The sequence below is a fragment of the Saccostrea cucullata genome, unplaced genomic scaffold, assembly GCF_032062105.1.
Source record: "Saccostrea cucullata isolate Sc308-1 unplaced genomic scaffold, CSIRO_AGI_Scuc_v1 ctg837, whole genome shotgun sequence".
Classification (NCBI taxonomy): domain Eukaryota; kingdom Metazoa; phylum Mollusca; class Bivalvia; order Ostreida; family Ostreidae; genus Saccostrea; species Saccostrea cuccullata.
The window spans coordinates 38,386-53,169 of NW_026929710.1; the positions used below are offsets into that span (position 1 = coordinate 38,386).

The 14,784-nt window shown below is 35.9% G+C and overlaps 3 protein-coding genes across 6 annotated transcripts; all 3 read left to right on the plus strand.

Annotated features, from left to right (window-relative positions):
* Positions 1-278: 278 nt before the first annotated feature.
* LOC134281937 (uncharacterized) lies at positions 279-722 on the plus strand. Its single transcript, XM_062764373.1, has one exon. The coding sequence runs from the start codon at positions 279-281 to the stop codon at positions 720-722; it is 444 nt and encodes a 147-aa protein (XP_062620357.1).
* A 1,500-nt stretch (positions 723-2,222) lies between these two features.
* Positions 2,223-10,635, plus strand: LOC134281949 (E3 ubiquitin-protein ligase TRIM71-like). 4 transcript variants are annotated; one of them, XM_062764386.1, is made up of 3 exons: positions 2,223-2,351; positions 2,779-4,489; positions 9,608-10,635. In XM_062764386.1, the coding sequence occupies exons 2-3, from the start codon at positions 2,818-2,820 to the stop codon at positions 9,688-9,690; spliced, it is 1,755 nt and encodes a 584-aa protein (XP_062620370.1). In that variant the 5' UTR covers positions 2,223-2,351; positions 2,779-2,817; the 3' UTR covers positions 9,691-10,635. The 4 variants fall into 4 exon arrangements, 3 of the variants coding, with proteins under 3 accessions (XP_062620370.1, XP_062620372.1, XP_062620371.1); XM_062764388.1 differs by lacking the exon at positions 9,608-10,635 and adding an exon at positions 4,846-4,972; XM_062764387.1 differs by having other exon boundaries at positions 2,256-2,355; positions 2,783-4,489.
* Positions 10,636-13,149: 2,514 nt separating this feature from the next.
* Positions 13,150-14,634, plus strand: LOC134281938 (uncharacterized). Its single transcript, XM_062764374.1, has one exon. It carries the CDS (start codon positions 13,150-13,152, stop codon positions 14,632-14,634), a length of 1,485 nt encoding a protein of 494 aa, XP_062620358.1.
* The last annotated feature ends 150 nt before the right edge of the window (positions 14,635-14,784 follow it).

Here is a 14,784-nt window from a genome sequence, read left to right on the forward strand (position 1 = left end):
AACTCTTGGAGCTTAATGACCTAACAGGTGCCCTATAAACTATGGAGCCTAATGTCCTAACTATGGAGCTTAATGTCATAGCAGGTGCCCTATAAACTATGGAGCCTAATGTCCTAACTATAGAGTTTAATGTCCTAGCAGGTGCCCTAACTACATGTGTATGGAGTCTAATGTCCTAACAGGTGCCCTATAAACTATGGAGCCTAAGGTGCCCTATTCAGGCTAATGCCCTAACTATGCAGCCTAATGCCCTAACTATGTAGATTAATGTCCTAACTATGCAGCCTAATGCCCTAACAGGTGCCCTAACTATGGAGCCTAATGCCCTTACAGGTTCTCTAATCATGCTGCCTAATGTCCTTACAGGTGCCCTAATCATGGAGCCTAATGTCCTTACAGGTGCCCTAATCATGGAGCCTAATACCATTAAAGGTGCCCTAATCTTGGAGCCTAATGCCCTAACAGGTGCCCTAACTATGGAGCCTAATGCCCTAACAGGTGCCCTAACTATGGAGCTTAATGCCCTAACAGGTGCCCTAACTATGGAGATTAATGTCCTAACTATGCAGCCTAATGCCCTAACAGGTACCCTAACTATGGAGATTAATGTCCTAACTATGCAGCCTAATGCCCTAACAGGTGCCCTAATCATGGAGCCTAATGTCTTAATAGGTGCCCTATCTATGGAGCCTAATGCCCTTACAGGTGCCCTAATCATGTAGCCAAATGCCCTAACAGGAGTCCTAATCATGGAGCCTAAGGTCTAACAGGTGCCCTAAGTATGCAGCCTAATGCCCTAACAGGTGCCCTAACTATGCAACCTAATGCCCTTACAGGTGCCCTAACTATTCAGCTTAATGCCCTAACTATGGAGCATGAATGATGCCCTAACAGGTGCCCTAATCATGGAGCCTAATGCCCTAACTATTGAGCTTAATGCCCTAATAGGTGCTCTAACTATGGAGCCTAATGCCCTAACAGGTGCCCTAATCATGCAGCCTAATGCCCTAACAGGTGCCCTAATCATGGAGCCAAATGTCCTTACAGGTGCCCTAATCATGGAGCCTAATCTCCTTACAGGTGCCCTAACTATGCAGCCTAATGCCCTAACAGGTGTCCTAATCATGGAGCTTAAGGTCTTAACAGGTGCCCTATCTATGGAGCCTAATGCCCTTACAAGTGCCCTAATCATGCAGCCTAATGCCCTTACAGGTGCCCTAATCTTGGAGCCTAATACCCTAACATGTTCCCTTACTATGCAGCCTTGTTACAACGCACTTTGGAAAATTGGATTTACGCACTTTGAAAAAAATTTTCAAAGTGCGTTAAATTTGGGAATACATCAACGCACTCTGAAAAAATAACATTTCTTTTCAAAGTGCGTTGAAATCGACCATATTAACGCACTTTGAAAAAATGTGTTAGGCTAGGTCAATATTCATGCAAATCTTAGTTATGATAAATAATTGAACCTGTTTGATAACTCTCCATTGATGATAAGCTCACTTCAGGATTTGAAAGTGAGCGATTTTGATTTTTCCTTGCTTTGAAAATTCTTTCTCTCTAAAATGTTTTACTGTACTTATTTTTTTTTTTCCAGTTTGCATGAATTTTATTTAATTAAACTAAAATTTATTGAAAGTTTTCAACGTTATACCAGTTATGCAAATACATACATTTGGTGTAGCATAGAAATCGGTGCCGGAAGGGCGGCTTAGGCACACGTACAAATGTTTAACAAAGGTATACATAATATAGGCATTGAAAATTGGGTGTTACCTTGGGGGCTTGGGGGTTCCACTTTCAATTTGCTACCGACGGCTATGTACAGTATATATAAGGAAAAAAAGTTAAAGCTGACAGACCTTCTTCTCGTCTTCTCCTTGTTCTCATTGAGGTTAATTATAAATGTGTACATGTAAATTAAAAAATAGTTTTTCGAAAGATATAATTACATGTATATATTACAAATTGATTCTCTCAGTTACTAAAATCTTATTCAAGAATTTTTGGTTTTATACATTATAACGCACTTCAAAGTGCGTTGAGTGTGTCCCAAATTTAACGTACATTGGTACAATTATAAATTTGTAATACATAATAATACATTTGTGATGTCTTTTAAATACAAACAAAATGTTTTCAACCTGAAAAAAGGAGACATTCCGGGATTTTAAAGTTGCTTACCGCACTTGGTTCAACAACTATGGCTGAATTTTGGGGATTTCCCGTGTGTTTGTAGGTTAGAAAAACAACAAGCCACGAAACTCGAGGACTTAGGATTATGGTTCTAATTTACCTATAATAAGGCCTAGAATTTTTGCATTGAAAGTCAACAAGGAATGAAATAAGTAAGTGTAATATGTTTTTGTGTAATGTATTTGTTGCGAATCGCAGAATGACTTTTTTTTCCTACTTTCGATTTAACTGATGATGAATAGGCGTTTCGAGGGGAAGTAAAACTTAAAGGTTTGATTAAAAATATAGAATTTGAGATTAAATTCACAACTTATCATGTTGATTTTTTAAATAAAAATAACATTTTAAATTTATTTGCAAGTCTAATCTCGGCAAGATTCGTAGAGACTTTTTGGTCTGGGGTAGTACATGCATGTTGTTGTACATTGTTCAAGTTCGACTGAATTTTTAGTCTCTACGAATCTTGCTCAGATTATTGCTTATATTGAGAGTTTTACTAAATACTTTTTGTTTTCGTTCCTGGTTATGTGTGTATGTGTCTTTGTATAAATAATGCATTGAACACAATTTTATTTGTAGAGAGTCCTTCAACAGTGGAGTTAGATAAATTTCTGCAGAATGTCAATGTATAGAGTGAGGGTGTGTTCTTATTGTCCTTCGGAAACCATTTTCTACTGCACCAGCTGTGGCAAGGATCTGTGTCGTCCGTGTAAGGGGAAACATATGATAGACCTAGACTGTTACAACCATGACGTGGTTCTATATCGTGAGAGGTACGGCTACTTCATCTACCCCGAATACTGTGAGATACACAAGGACAAGATCTACAACAGGTGGTGCGATGATTGTAACTTTCCTTTTTGTGATGTGTGTTATGTAGAGAAAGGAGGCGAACATAGTGGTCATGACGTTCAGGATCTGGACACGGTGTATAAAAAATATCGAGAGGAATACAGGAAGATTATAGCTGAAATCAGATGCGAGGTCCTGCCAAACAACCGTGCCATTCTGGCCGGAATAGAGCCAGACATAGCAGCGTGTGAGACTGAAATCGCAAACCTGGAGGAAAAAATGAAAGAGAAAGCAGAGAGGTTGAAGAAAATGATTGATGAAGTTTTAGCCAAGGATTGCCCCAAGAAGTTACAGCAGCTGGAGAAAGAGTTGATTGATAGATTAAACCGTCAGTGTGAGGATATGGAGAAACATATTGCCTACCTCCGAGATTTAGTCTACAAGTACGAACACTCCGCTAACAAACCTGCCGAGTTCCTATGTTTTCTCAGAGACAATCCCCTCACGGACATAAAGGACATTCCAGACAGCTGTACAGAACTTCCCATCCTGAAATATAATGAAGAGGTCACCAAAGAGGATGTTATTAAATTACTGGGGGAAATTAAAATTACGGAAGTCGGAATCAGGCAGGCCCAGAACGAGCACATGCTAAAGATGATACCAGAGGTCATTTTACTGCGATCATTCATGATCGAGGGTGTTAAGTCAACACGCCACATTTCAGGTGTGACGTCCAGGAAAATCTGGGTCAGTGATAGAAATAACCTCATCTTGGCTGACGAGTCAGGGAAAACACTGCATCAAGTGAAAGATAAGATTGATCGAGAATCGGGAGCACATACTGCCAGGGAGGAAGAAGAAGAGCTGATCTACATCGATAAAAAATTAAACGTAAAGAAACTGTCCAAAGACAACAAAACAGAAAACATCGTTGTCAAGAGGGAGGATAATTGGGAGCCACTGAGTGTCTTCTGTACGCTGGAGAAAGGGGATATCTTGGTGGCCATGATGATCCACTCTCTAGCCCAGGCCAAAGTGGTGTGTTATGACAAAGATGGGAAGGAGGAACAGACGATCCAATATGATGACAAGAGTGATGCCTTGTATAACATCCCACGATTTATCACAGAGAACCACAATGGAGATGTGGTGGTGTCCAACCACATGGAAGCCAGCGGTACCGTGGTAGTCACAGACAGCAGCGGAAAACACCGCTTCTCCTTCACGGGTCCGCCCAAAGAATCCGGATTCAGACCGGGGGGGATATGTGTAGATGGATTGGGGAACATCCTGGTGTGCGATGAACATACGAACTCCGTTCAGCTGATAGACAAAAATGGCCAATTCCAGCGGTATCTGCTGACGGAAAACGATGGGATTGTAAAACCTCGTAGTCTGGGTTACTGCAACAAAGACCACGTGGTTCTGGTGGGCTCAGCCTCCAGTGGTAAAATTACAGTCCACCGACACCTCAACAGGCAGGATTATCTGGCAGGTAAATCTCAGGGACCATCTGTGACATTAATTTAATAATTCTAGTCCTTCCTTAAGTTACAGTGTTAGAAAACTCAAAATATCTAAATATGTGTATCCTGCACATCATTACATGTACTAAATGTATGCTTTGGAAATATACAAAGTAACTTTGCTTGCAGCTGCTTCCATTTTATACATGGTATACCTATCACAAGTCATTTAAGACAAATATTTATTGGCTAAGAAAAATTTTATTTATAAATGGTTCATCATATTAATGACATGGATCAGGATGTACCAGTAATAAGAATTTACAAATCAATGCATGATTTAAACTGAAAAAAAACCCAGAGAAATGTCTTCGTTTCGTTTTAGTACCTTTACTCTCAGAAGAAGAACTTGAAAGGAAGAAGAAAAAGAAGAAGAAGAAGAAGCCTGAGACAGATACTGCTCTATGAGAGGTGTTCAGCAGAATGGATGGTGTTCAGGGGTCGGGGAAGTTGTTCTGGAATTTTAGTGGGATAATGTCTCAGCATGGGAGTACATATATTTCAAGTCAAAGACATGTAAAGCTAAGATACAAGACATTGATATACATGTACATATCATATACATTATGTTGTAAGAAAACTCAAGGAATTGATACTACAAAAAAGCACTAGTTTAATCTGTAGATGTATGTGTTATCTTATGTTATGTCAAAATGTACAGTCAAACCTTGTTACCTCTAACTTTGAGATATCCAAACGTTCAAGATACATGTACCTTAATATAAGTGGAAATTTTAGCGAGAGACAAATTTAGCGATTTGACCTTAAAAATGGGTACTTTAATTAATCTTAGCAAGATTAGATGTAATTTTAGTGATTTTAAAATGCCCACTATAGAAGCTATTACAAAAATAAAATGCAATTAATTTTTAGCGATATTTAATTTTAGCGATCTCAAAACCCTTGCTAATAATGCCAAAATTAAATCCTCGCTAACATTTCTGCTTATACGATATTGTATTATTGAGTATAAAATTCTTTAAGAAGAGTGGGTTGACAAACTTTACTTTCAATTCACTTCTGTATTCGATATCAGATGCATTCCAGGTGGCAGGTACCAAGTTCAACTATATTACTTCTTTTAAACAGAAGAACTACACTGTACATGTATGTGATTTATTTCTGTTTTAATTTTGTGAACTGTAGTATGAATGGACATGAATTAAACTTGTTTGTGGATTATTCTGTGTATTAAAAAAATTATACTGCATTACTGAGCATATATGTTGTATATATTATTATAGATATATTGATTGTGTGAGTTTGTTTGAAAGTGTTTTTGCCAAATATTGTACAGGCCATTTGACATGAAACAAAGTTTCACAGCCATGTACATTGTATTTTAAGATTTGTGTTGGTGTTGAAGGGCTTGTAGTCATAAGCATCAAAGAAATCATATATGTTTATACGACATTGTTGATTAAGTATTGCTTGTGATAATGAATTGTTTATACCGGTGAATTTTTACATTGATTTACAAACATGCCAAATTTTCTCTGTCTATGATATGTCATGTCATGTCTTTATTATAATTTTACGAAACACACATTCTGCTGTTTTAATAACCAAAACTAGTATGATATAATTCAGCAATGTGTTATACATGTATTTATGCACGTTGGTGATTATAATAAAGATGGTTGGATTTATTCAAATATTTTACTTTAATTGTCAGCTAGTAAAAAGATTTTTTTTCTGAACCCATTCAAGGAGAAATGATTAACCACACTAGAGGTTTGCTATCATATGTATCAAGCTCTGGTCCAAATTTTGCAGCATAAGGTCAATCAGGCTATTATAGCATATACTATAGAAGTGGAACACATTATGATGTTTTTAATTTCACTATGTGTTCACGATTAAAAATTTTTGGTGAACTTTAAATCATGGTGATTTTTATTATACCCCTCATAAACCGCTGCACAGAATTTCGTCAAACTTTGCAGATATTTAGGACATAATGTGTAGATGTGCATATTACCAGGAAATTCCGATTCCAATATTTTTTTTTTTTTTGAATTTCCGCACTTTTTAACTTAGACATTTGGCCATACCTGGAATATAGAGATGAACAGTTTGTCAGCGTAACTCCTCATAAACCGCTGCACAGAATTTCGTCAAACTTTGGAGATATTTAGGACACAATGTGTAGATGTGCATATTGCCAGGAAATTCTGATTCCTTTATTTTTCTGGGAATTTTGGCACTTTTCAAATTAGATTTTTGGCCATACCTTGAATATACAGATGAACATTTTGTCAGCGCGACCCCTCATAAACCGCTGCACAGAATTTCGTCAAACTTTGCAGGTATTTAGGACACAATGTGTAGATGTGCATATTACAAGGAAATTCCGATTCCATTATTTTTTCCGGGAATATCCACACTTTTTAACTTAGGCATTTGGCCATACCTGAAATATAGAGATGATCAGTTTGTCAGCGCAACTCCTCATAAACCGCTGCACAGAATTTCATCAAACTTTGCAGATATTTAGGACACAATGTGTAGATGTGCATATTACCAGGAAATTCTGATTCCTTTATTTTTTCCGGGAATTTTTGCACTTTTTAACTTAGGCATTTGGCCATACCTTGAATATGGAGATGAACAGTTTTTCAGCGCAACTCCTCATAAACCGCTGCACAGAATTTCGTCAAACTTTGCAGGTATTTAGGACACAATGTGTAGATGTGCATATTACCAGGAAATTCTGATTCCAATATTTTTTTTTTTGGATTTTCCGCACTTTTTAACTTAGGCATTTGGCCATACCTTGAATATAGAGATGAACAGTTTGTCAGCGCAACTCCTCATAAACCGCTGCACAGAATTTCATCAAACTTTGCAGGTATTTAGGACACAATGTGTAGATGTGCATATTACCAGGAAATTCCGATTCCTTTATTTTTCTGGGAATTTCGGCACTTTTCAAATTAGATTTTTGGCCATACCTTGAATATAGAGATGAACAGTTTGTCAGCGCGACCCCTCATAAACCGCTGCACAGAATTTCGTCAGACTTTGCAGATATTTAGGACACAATGTATAGATGTGCATTTTACCAGGAAATTCCAATTCCTTTATTTTTCTGGGAATTTCGGCACTTTACAACTTAGATTTTTGGGGATATCTTGAATATAGCGATGAACAGTTTGTCAGCGCAACTCCTCATAAACCGCTGCACAGAATTTCATCAAACTTTGCAGATATTCAGGACACAATTTAGATGTGCATATTACCGGGAAATTCCGATTCTTTCATTGTTTCCGGGATTTTCAGCACTTTGAGTTTTGGGGGAGCGTGGGGTATGTGAGCTTGCTCACTTTTTCTTTCATTTCACTTCATTTTTACCTAAAACAGGCACAGAACCTGACTATTTATAAAACAATTCTCCATGAAATTAAAATTAAAACTACCCTGATAGTTAACTTTTCAACAAACCATGAAATTTTTTACGACTTCGATCTACAGTATTTGTGCTAGGCAGCCAGTGATGCTTGGTATCACTATGGGAGCCTTTATATAAATACATAACTTTGATGTATATAGGACTGCGCGGTAGAATACATAGTAGGAATTATTTGCATTTTCAATACTCTTGGAATACTTAAATGTGCATTTTCTTGACTTAATTTAATAATTTATCGTAAAAATATAACATTTATACGCCCCCCCCCCCCCCCCATAGCTGCAGATCTGTAGCGTTATGGTTTTATAGATGTATAAATTTGTCTTTGACCACAACGCTACAGATCCCGTAATACAAAAAGTGCAATTTATGGCCCAATATTTTTGCGCACTTTTGAGGAGAATTTCTCCACTTCCTAGCATCGGTCAATCAACTACCTTTCATTCCCTAGTTCTTGACACATTCTGTAGCCAGTATGTATATTTTATTAGGTCTCCTGAGTTTTGGGTGACCTATTGCTATCCGTTTTCGTCCGTCGTTGTGCGACGTTTGTCGTCCATCGTGTGTTAACATTTGAACATTTTCAGCTTCTTCTCTGAAAACACTAAACCAATTTCAACCAAATTTGGTACACAACATCTATGGGTGAAGGGGAACAAAAATTGTGAATTTTACGGTCCCCGCCCCCCCCCCTCCCCCCTGGGGCCTGAGGGGTGGGGCCAAAATTACTAAAATTAATGAACTGTTTAAAAATCTTCTTCTTTACTCTTTAAGCAGGCAAACTGTTGGTGTGAATGTAATGAGCATTGAGTGCTCTACCAAAATTATGAAATTCATGACTATGGAGCGCCAAATTCACAAAAATGAGCAAAACATAGTTTCACAGTCGATAAACAAGGTTTATCGCTTGTAAACTATAGATTACGGACTATAAACTATAGTTAACAACGTTAATCTATATTTTACATTTGTAAACCAAAGTTAACGCGACAATCTATGTTTCACAACCGTAGAACTATACTTAACACCGAAAACAATCATTTGCGATTGCAAAACATAGATTATCTGATACAGTTTCACGATTTTTAAACTATAGTTTACAAACCGTTAACTATAGTTAACGATCTGATAAATATAGTTTCACAGTTTGTGAAGCTATGATTAACAACTCCTAACCATAGTTTACGATTGTAAACTATATTTTACAAACGTGAATATATGTTTATCAACAAAATCTATTGTTAACGCTTATTACAGACAGATAAACTTAGATTAGCATTCGTAAACAATAGTTAACAACCGTTAAATATAGTTTTACATATGAAAACTATACTTAACGAATCGTTAACTATAGTTTACGGTTTATAAACTATAGTTTACAGTCGATAAACCTTAAGTTTATCAATTGTGAAACTAGATTTAGCTCAGCCTCCAGTGGTAAAATAACAGTCCATCGACATCTCAACAGACAGGATTATCTGGCAGGTAAATCTCACAGATCTTCTGTGACACTTTAATATTTATTAATAATAATTCTAGTCTCTTCTTAAGTTACAGTCGTAAGAAAACTCAAAATATTTAAATACATGTATGATGTGTATCTTGTACATCATTACATATCAATGCCTGATTTAAATTGATAAAAACCTTAGAAATGCTTTTGTTTCTATTACAGTTCCTTTACTATCAGAAGAAGAACTTGAAAGGAAGAAGAAGAAAAAGAAGAAGAAGAAGCCTGAGACAGATACTGCAGAATGAGAAGTGTTCAGCAGAATGAATGAATGGTGTTCAGGGGTCGAGGAAGTTCCAGCTTAGGATATTTCTGCATAATGTTGTTCTGAAGATTTAGTGCAAGAATGTTTCTGGGTGGGAGTACATACATTTCAAGTCATGTAAAGCCAAGATACAAGACATTGATATACATGTACATATCATATACATAATATATACGTTGTAGGAAAACTCAAGGAATTGATACTACAAAAACACTAGTTTAATCTGTAGATGCATGTGTTGAGTGTGAAGTACTAGTACTTTACTTTTATATGAAATATATTTTATTACAAGACTTTCAATTAATAAATGCAATTTGTACAGACCATATGTACATACTTGAATGTCATCTGAATTTTTTTTGTCTATTGAATGGCAGGATTCCAAATTAGATTTTTTTATATGGCAAGTATTCATTGTTCTGTATTGGATTAGTGGAAATTGAGTTCTATTGTCATGATTTGTAGTCTGATTTCTTTAATATACAACTTAGTGGGAACTTATATCAAAATGTTTCCAGTCCATAGACTAAAAGGATATACTATAGTCCATGAATAATTAATGATGATGTTTGTATTGATTTTGATTCTTCAGGTTTGTATGATTGATTGATTGTTTAGGTTTTATGCCAAATTAGTTATATTTCAGCCATGATTCAGCAGACAGATGAATATTGTCTGCAAGACGTTTTTTTTTAATAAATATTATTACAACCATATTGTTAGTGATTGTGTCCATATGTTGGGTCAAAATGTACAGTCAAACATTGTTATCTCTAAATCTGAGATATCCAAATGTTCATGATACCGTATGAGTGGAAATTTTAGCATGAGACAAATTTAGCAATTTGTCCTTAAAAATGGGTACTTTAATCTTAGCAAGATGTAATTTTAACAATTTTAAAATGCTCACTATAGAAGCTATTACAAATGAAATGCAAGTAGATATTTTATTTTTGTGATCTTAACACCCTCGCTTGCGAAAATTAAATTCTCTCTAACATTTCTGCTTATACATGTATGGTATTGAGGAAAAAATTCTATAAGAATGAGTGGTCTGGACTTCCAATTCACTTCAAGATATCCTTTTGTATTTGAGATATCAGTTGCATTCCAGGTACCAAGTTCAACTGTACACATTACTTCTGTTTATACAGAACTATACTGTACGTATGTAAGTGAATCATTTTTGTTTTAACTTGTGAACTGTAGTATGAATGGACATGAAGTTTTTTGTAGATTTTTCTCTGTATTCAAACATTTATTTTGTATTATTGAGCATATATGTTGTATATATTATTATAGATATATTGATTGACTGTGAGTAACAGCTTGTCTGAAAGTGTATGGCCAAATATTATACAGACCATTAGACATGAAACAAAGTTTAATCGCAGCCATGTACATTGTATTTCGAGATTTGTGTACGTGTTGAAGGACTTGAAGTCATAAGCATCAAAGAAACCATAGTTTATACGACATTGTTAATCATTGCTTGTGATAATGAATTGTTTATACCGGTGAGTTTTTACATTGATTTACAAACATACCAAATTTTCTCTGTCTATGATATGTCATGTCTTCATTATAATTTTACAAAACACACATTCTGCTGTTTTAATAACCAAAACTAGTATGATATAATTCAGCAATGTGTTATATTTATGTTTGGTGATTATAATAAAGATGGTTGGATTTATTCAAATATTTTGCTTTAATTGTCAGGTAGTAAAAAGATTTTTTTTTTCTGAATCCATTCAAGGAGAATTGATTAATCACTTGAGTTTTGCTGTCATCTGTATCAAGCTCTGGTCCAAATTTGCAGCATAAAGTCAATCAGGCTAATTGGCATCCAACATATACTATAGAAGTGGAACACATATACTATAGAAGTGGAACACATTATGATGTTTTCAATTTCACTATGTTCACGATTAACAATTTTCGGTGAACTTTAACTCATGGTGATTTTTATTTCACTTCATTTTTACCTAAAAACAGGCACAGAACATGAATATTTATAAAACAATTCTCCATGAAATTAAAACTACCCTGATAGTTAACTTTTTGACAAACCATGAAATTTTTGACGACTTCTACAGTATTTGTGCCAGGCAGCCAGTGATGCTTGGTATGATCACTATGGGAGCCTTAATATAAATACACAACTTTGATGTACATATAGTACTTCGCGGTAGAATACGTAGTAGGAATTAAGTATTTGCATTTTCAATACTCTTGGAATGCTAAATTGTGCATTTTCCTGACTTATTTAATTAAAATCAATGAAATAATTTATCGTAAAAATATAACATTTGTACGCCCCACCCAGCTGCAGATCTGTATAGCGTTATGGTTTTATATGTAGTTATACAAGTCATGTATTTGTCGTTGACCATAACGCTACAGATCCCGTAAAACAAAAACGTGCAATTTACGGCGCAATATTTTTGCGCACTTTTGGGGAGATTTTCTCCACTTCCTATCACTGGTCAATCAACTACCTTTCACTCCCTAGTTCTTGACACATTCTGTAGCCAATATGTATTTTTTTTTATCTACCTTCCAACCATTTAAAGTTGTCTCTGCAGGTAATAAACTCGCTTGAAGTGAATTTTTAGCAATCTAACAAATAATTTTAATCAAGCGAATATATCACTTGTAGAGACGACTATGAAGGGTTGGGAGATAGATAAAATATACTGATTAGTTAAATAATGTGCCTCAAATTAGAGAGTGAAAAGAAGTTAATTGATCGATATGCTGGAAAGTGGAGAAACTCTCCCCAAAATAGCGCAAAAAATATTGCGCCGTAAATTGCACTTTTTTTTCAATTATATAGGATCTGTACATGGTCAAAGACAAATATATAAAACCATAACGCTACAGATCTGCAGCTAGCCCCCCCCCCCCCTGCATGCATTTAACATTCAGTGTCACAAACGGTTCTTAAATGTACATCTTTAAAGTACAACAGGTCACATGCACCCAGTGAAGTGCGGATAATAACCCCAACCCCCCACCCCCCTAAATTCTCAAATAGATCTCAAAATTATATCTCAAAAAATATAAATTTTCCCCGTCAAAGCACACCTACGAGGGGTGATCAAAAAGTTCGCAAACTAATTGAATAACTTCCATACAAGAAACAATATTTGGTTTTAATGTATATATAAGAAAAATTATACAATCTATATTTATATCTTTCTCATTTTTCCTGGTTCAAATGATTATCTCATGTGTACAGTGTAGAATACACCTGTATGTCTACGTTTCAGTGTATTTTAAATAAATTTAAAGTCCGACTTGACAACCTGTTACCTAATATGCACACCAAAAACTAGGTCATTCAGGCAGGCAACCAATCTCTACCCAGAGTTATCGTTCCACTTAGCGAAGCGAACGACAACTCTGGGTAGAGATTGGTAGGCAACACCCGACAAACATGGCTGCTAGTGCCTCAAAAAAATACCCACTGGGCTCTCCTCAAGAACACATTGTAATGTGTGAATCTCACGATTCACCCATTGATATGATATGTGAGGACTGTGTTGAAATTATTTGTTCTGAGTGTGCCAAAAAAGATCATAACAATCATAATTGGAAAACTCTAACCACGGCAGCAACCCAAAGGAGGAGGGGTCTATTTAAATTTCTGAAGAAGATCAAGGAAGAGGATCTGCCTGGGATTGATGAGAAGAAACAGAAGATATCAAAACAGATCAAAGAAAATAAAGAACTGTGTGACTCTGAGATTAAAAAGCTACAGAAACATTGTGAAGATATTATAAACAGGCTGACAGAAATCAAAGAACACCGTGAAAAAATACTACGAGACAATTTGGTTAAAAAGAATGATCAACTGAACCATGTGAATTTTGAGTTAGAGAAGAAAAAGAAAGGAATTGTTGACACAGTGGAATTCATGGAGGAGAACAACAGCACCATGTCAGATTACAGTTTGATTGACAACCACAGAGAACTAAATAGAATGCTGTCTGAATTGGAGGTTCATTTGACAAACTGTGAATATTCAGCGAGGTTCATTAGAGGTGAAATCAATGAAGACGTACTTAAATCTTTGGTTGGAAAAACTTTTGATTTGGATGATATTGGCTTAACTCAAATAAACTCATTTCAATATGGAGATAAACCAATATCTGTTTTGAAGGCTTTCAGTGAAGACCAATGCTACATCAAAGAATATCAACCTAAATATACTGAAAAAGTCAACACACAAGGTACAAAAGAACATAAATTTAGTATTTTCCCTAATGACATGTGTGTGACTGATAATGGCGGTGTTTATTTCTCTAACTATATTGACAAGTCCGTCAGCCGTCTCTCACCATCAGGATCTGTATCTACAGTCATCAGTACAGATCCACTGGTACCAGCAGGAATCTGTCAGTCAGTGGACGGTGGACTACTGGTCACCTTGACAGACAAGAAATCAGATCGTTACAAATTAGAGTCACACAGCAGGCGTCTGGTGAGACACATCACAGTGACAGGTGATGTCATCCATGAGTATGAGTACCAGGAGGACGGTCACACCAGACTGTTTACATGGCCAATCAGAGTCAAACAGAACAGTAACAGTGATATCTGTGTTGTAAACTGGACAAGTACCACTACAGGTGAACTAGTGATTATGTCTCCCTCTGGTCATATGAAGTCTGTCTACCGTGGACAGAATCTGACAAAGGACTTCTGTCCAACTGATGTAGTGTGCGACTCCCTTTGTAACATCCTTATTACTGACATGAACAATAAACAAATCCATCTGCTGAGTCCTGATGGGAAGTTCCTGAAGTTCTTACTGACAGACAATGAAGTGAGCTGTCCAATCAGATTATCAGTGTACAAGTCCACACTGTGGGTGGGATATAGGGAAGGACTTGTCAAAGTGTTTCAATATAGAATGTAAATATAAAATACCTTTAAATTACTTGAAATTAGAAGTTATTTGAAATCATGTCTTGAAAAAATCATCTAACTGTATAAAATTAAACAACACCTTTTCTTCTTTCTTTTGATATTAAATCAATGCTCATACCTGTATGAATATTCATTGCAA

Excerpts from the sequence above, each read along its gene's own strand:
- LOC134281937 (XM_062764373.1), top strand. The coding sequence starts at position 279 with ATGCAGCCTAATGCCCTAACAGGTGCCCTAACTATGGAGCCTAATGCC.
- LOC134281949 (XM_062764386.1), top strand. The coding sequence starts at position 2,818 with ATGTCAATGTATAGAGTGAGGGTGTGTTCTTATTGTCCTTCGGAAACC. Across the intron at positions 4,490-9,607 it reads CAGGCAGGATTATCTGGCAG|TTCCTTTACTATCAGAAGAA; the intron begins GTAAATCTCAGG and ends TTTCTATTACAG.
- LOC134281938 (XM_062764374.1), top strand. The coding sequence starts at position 13,150 with ATGGCTGCTAGTGCCTCAAAAAAATACCCACTGGGCTCTCCTCAAGAA.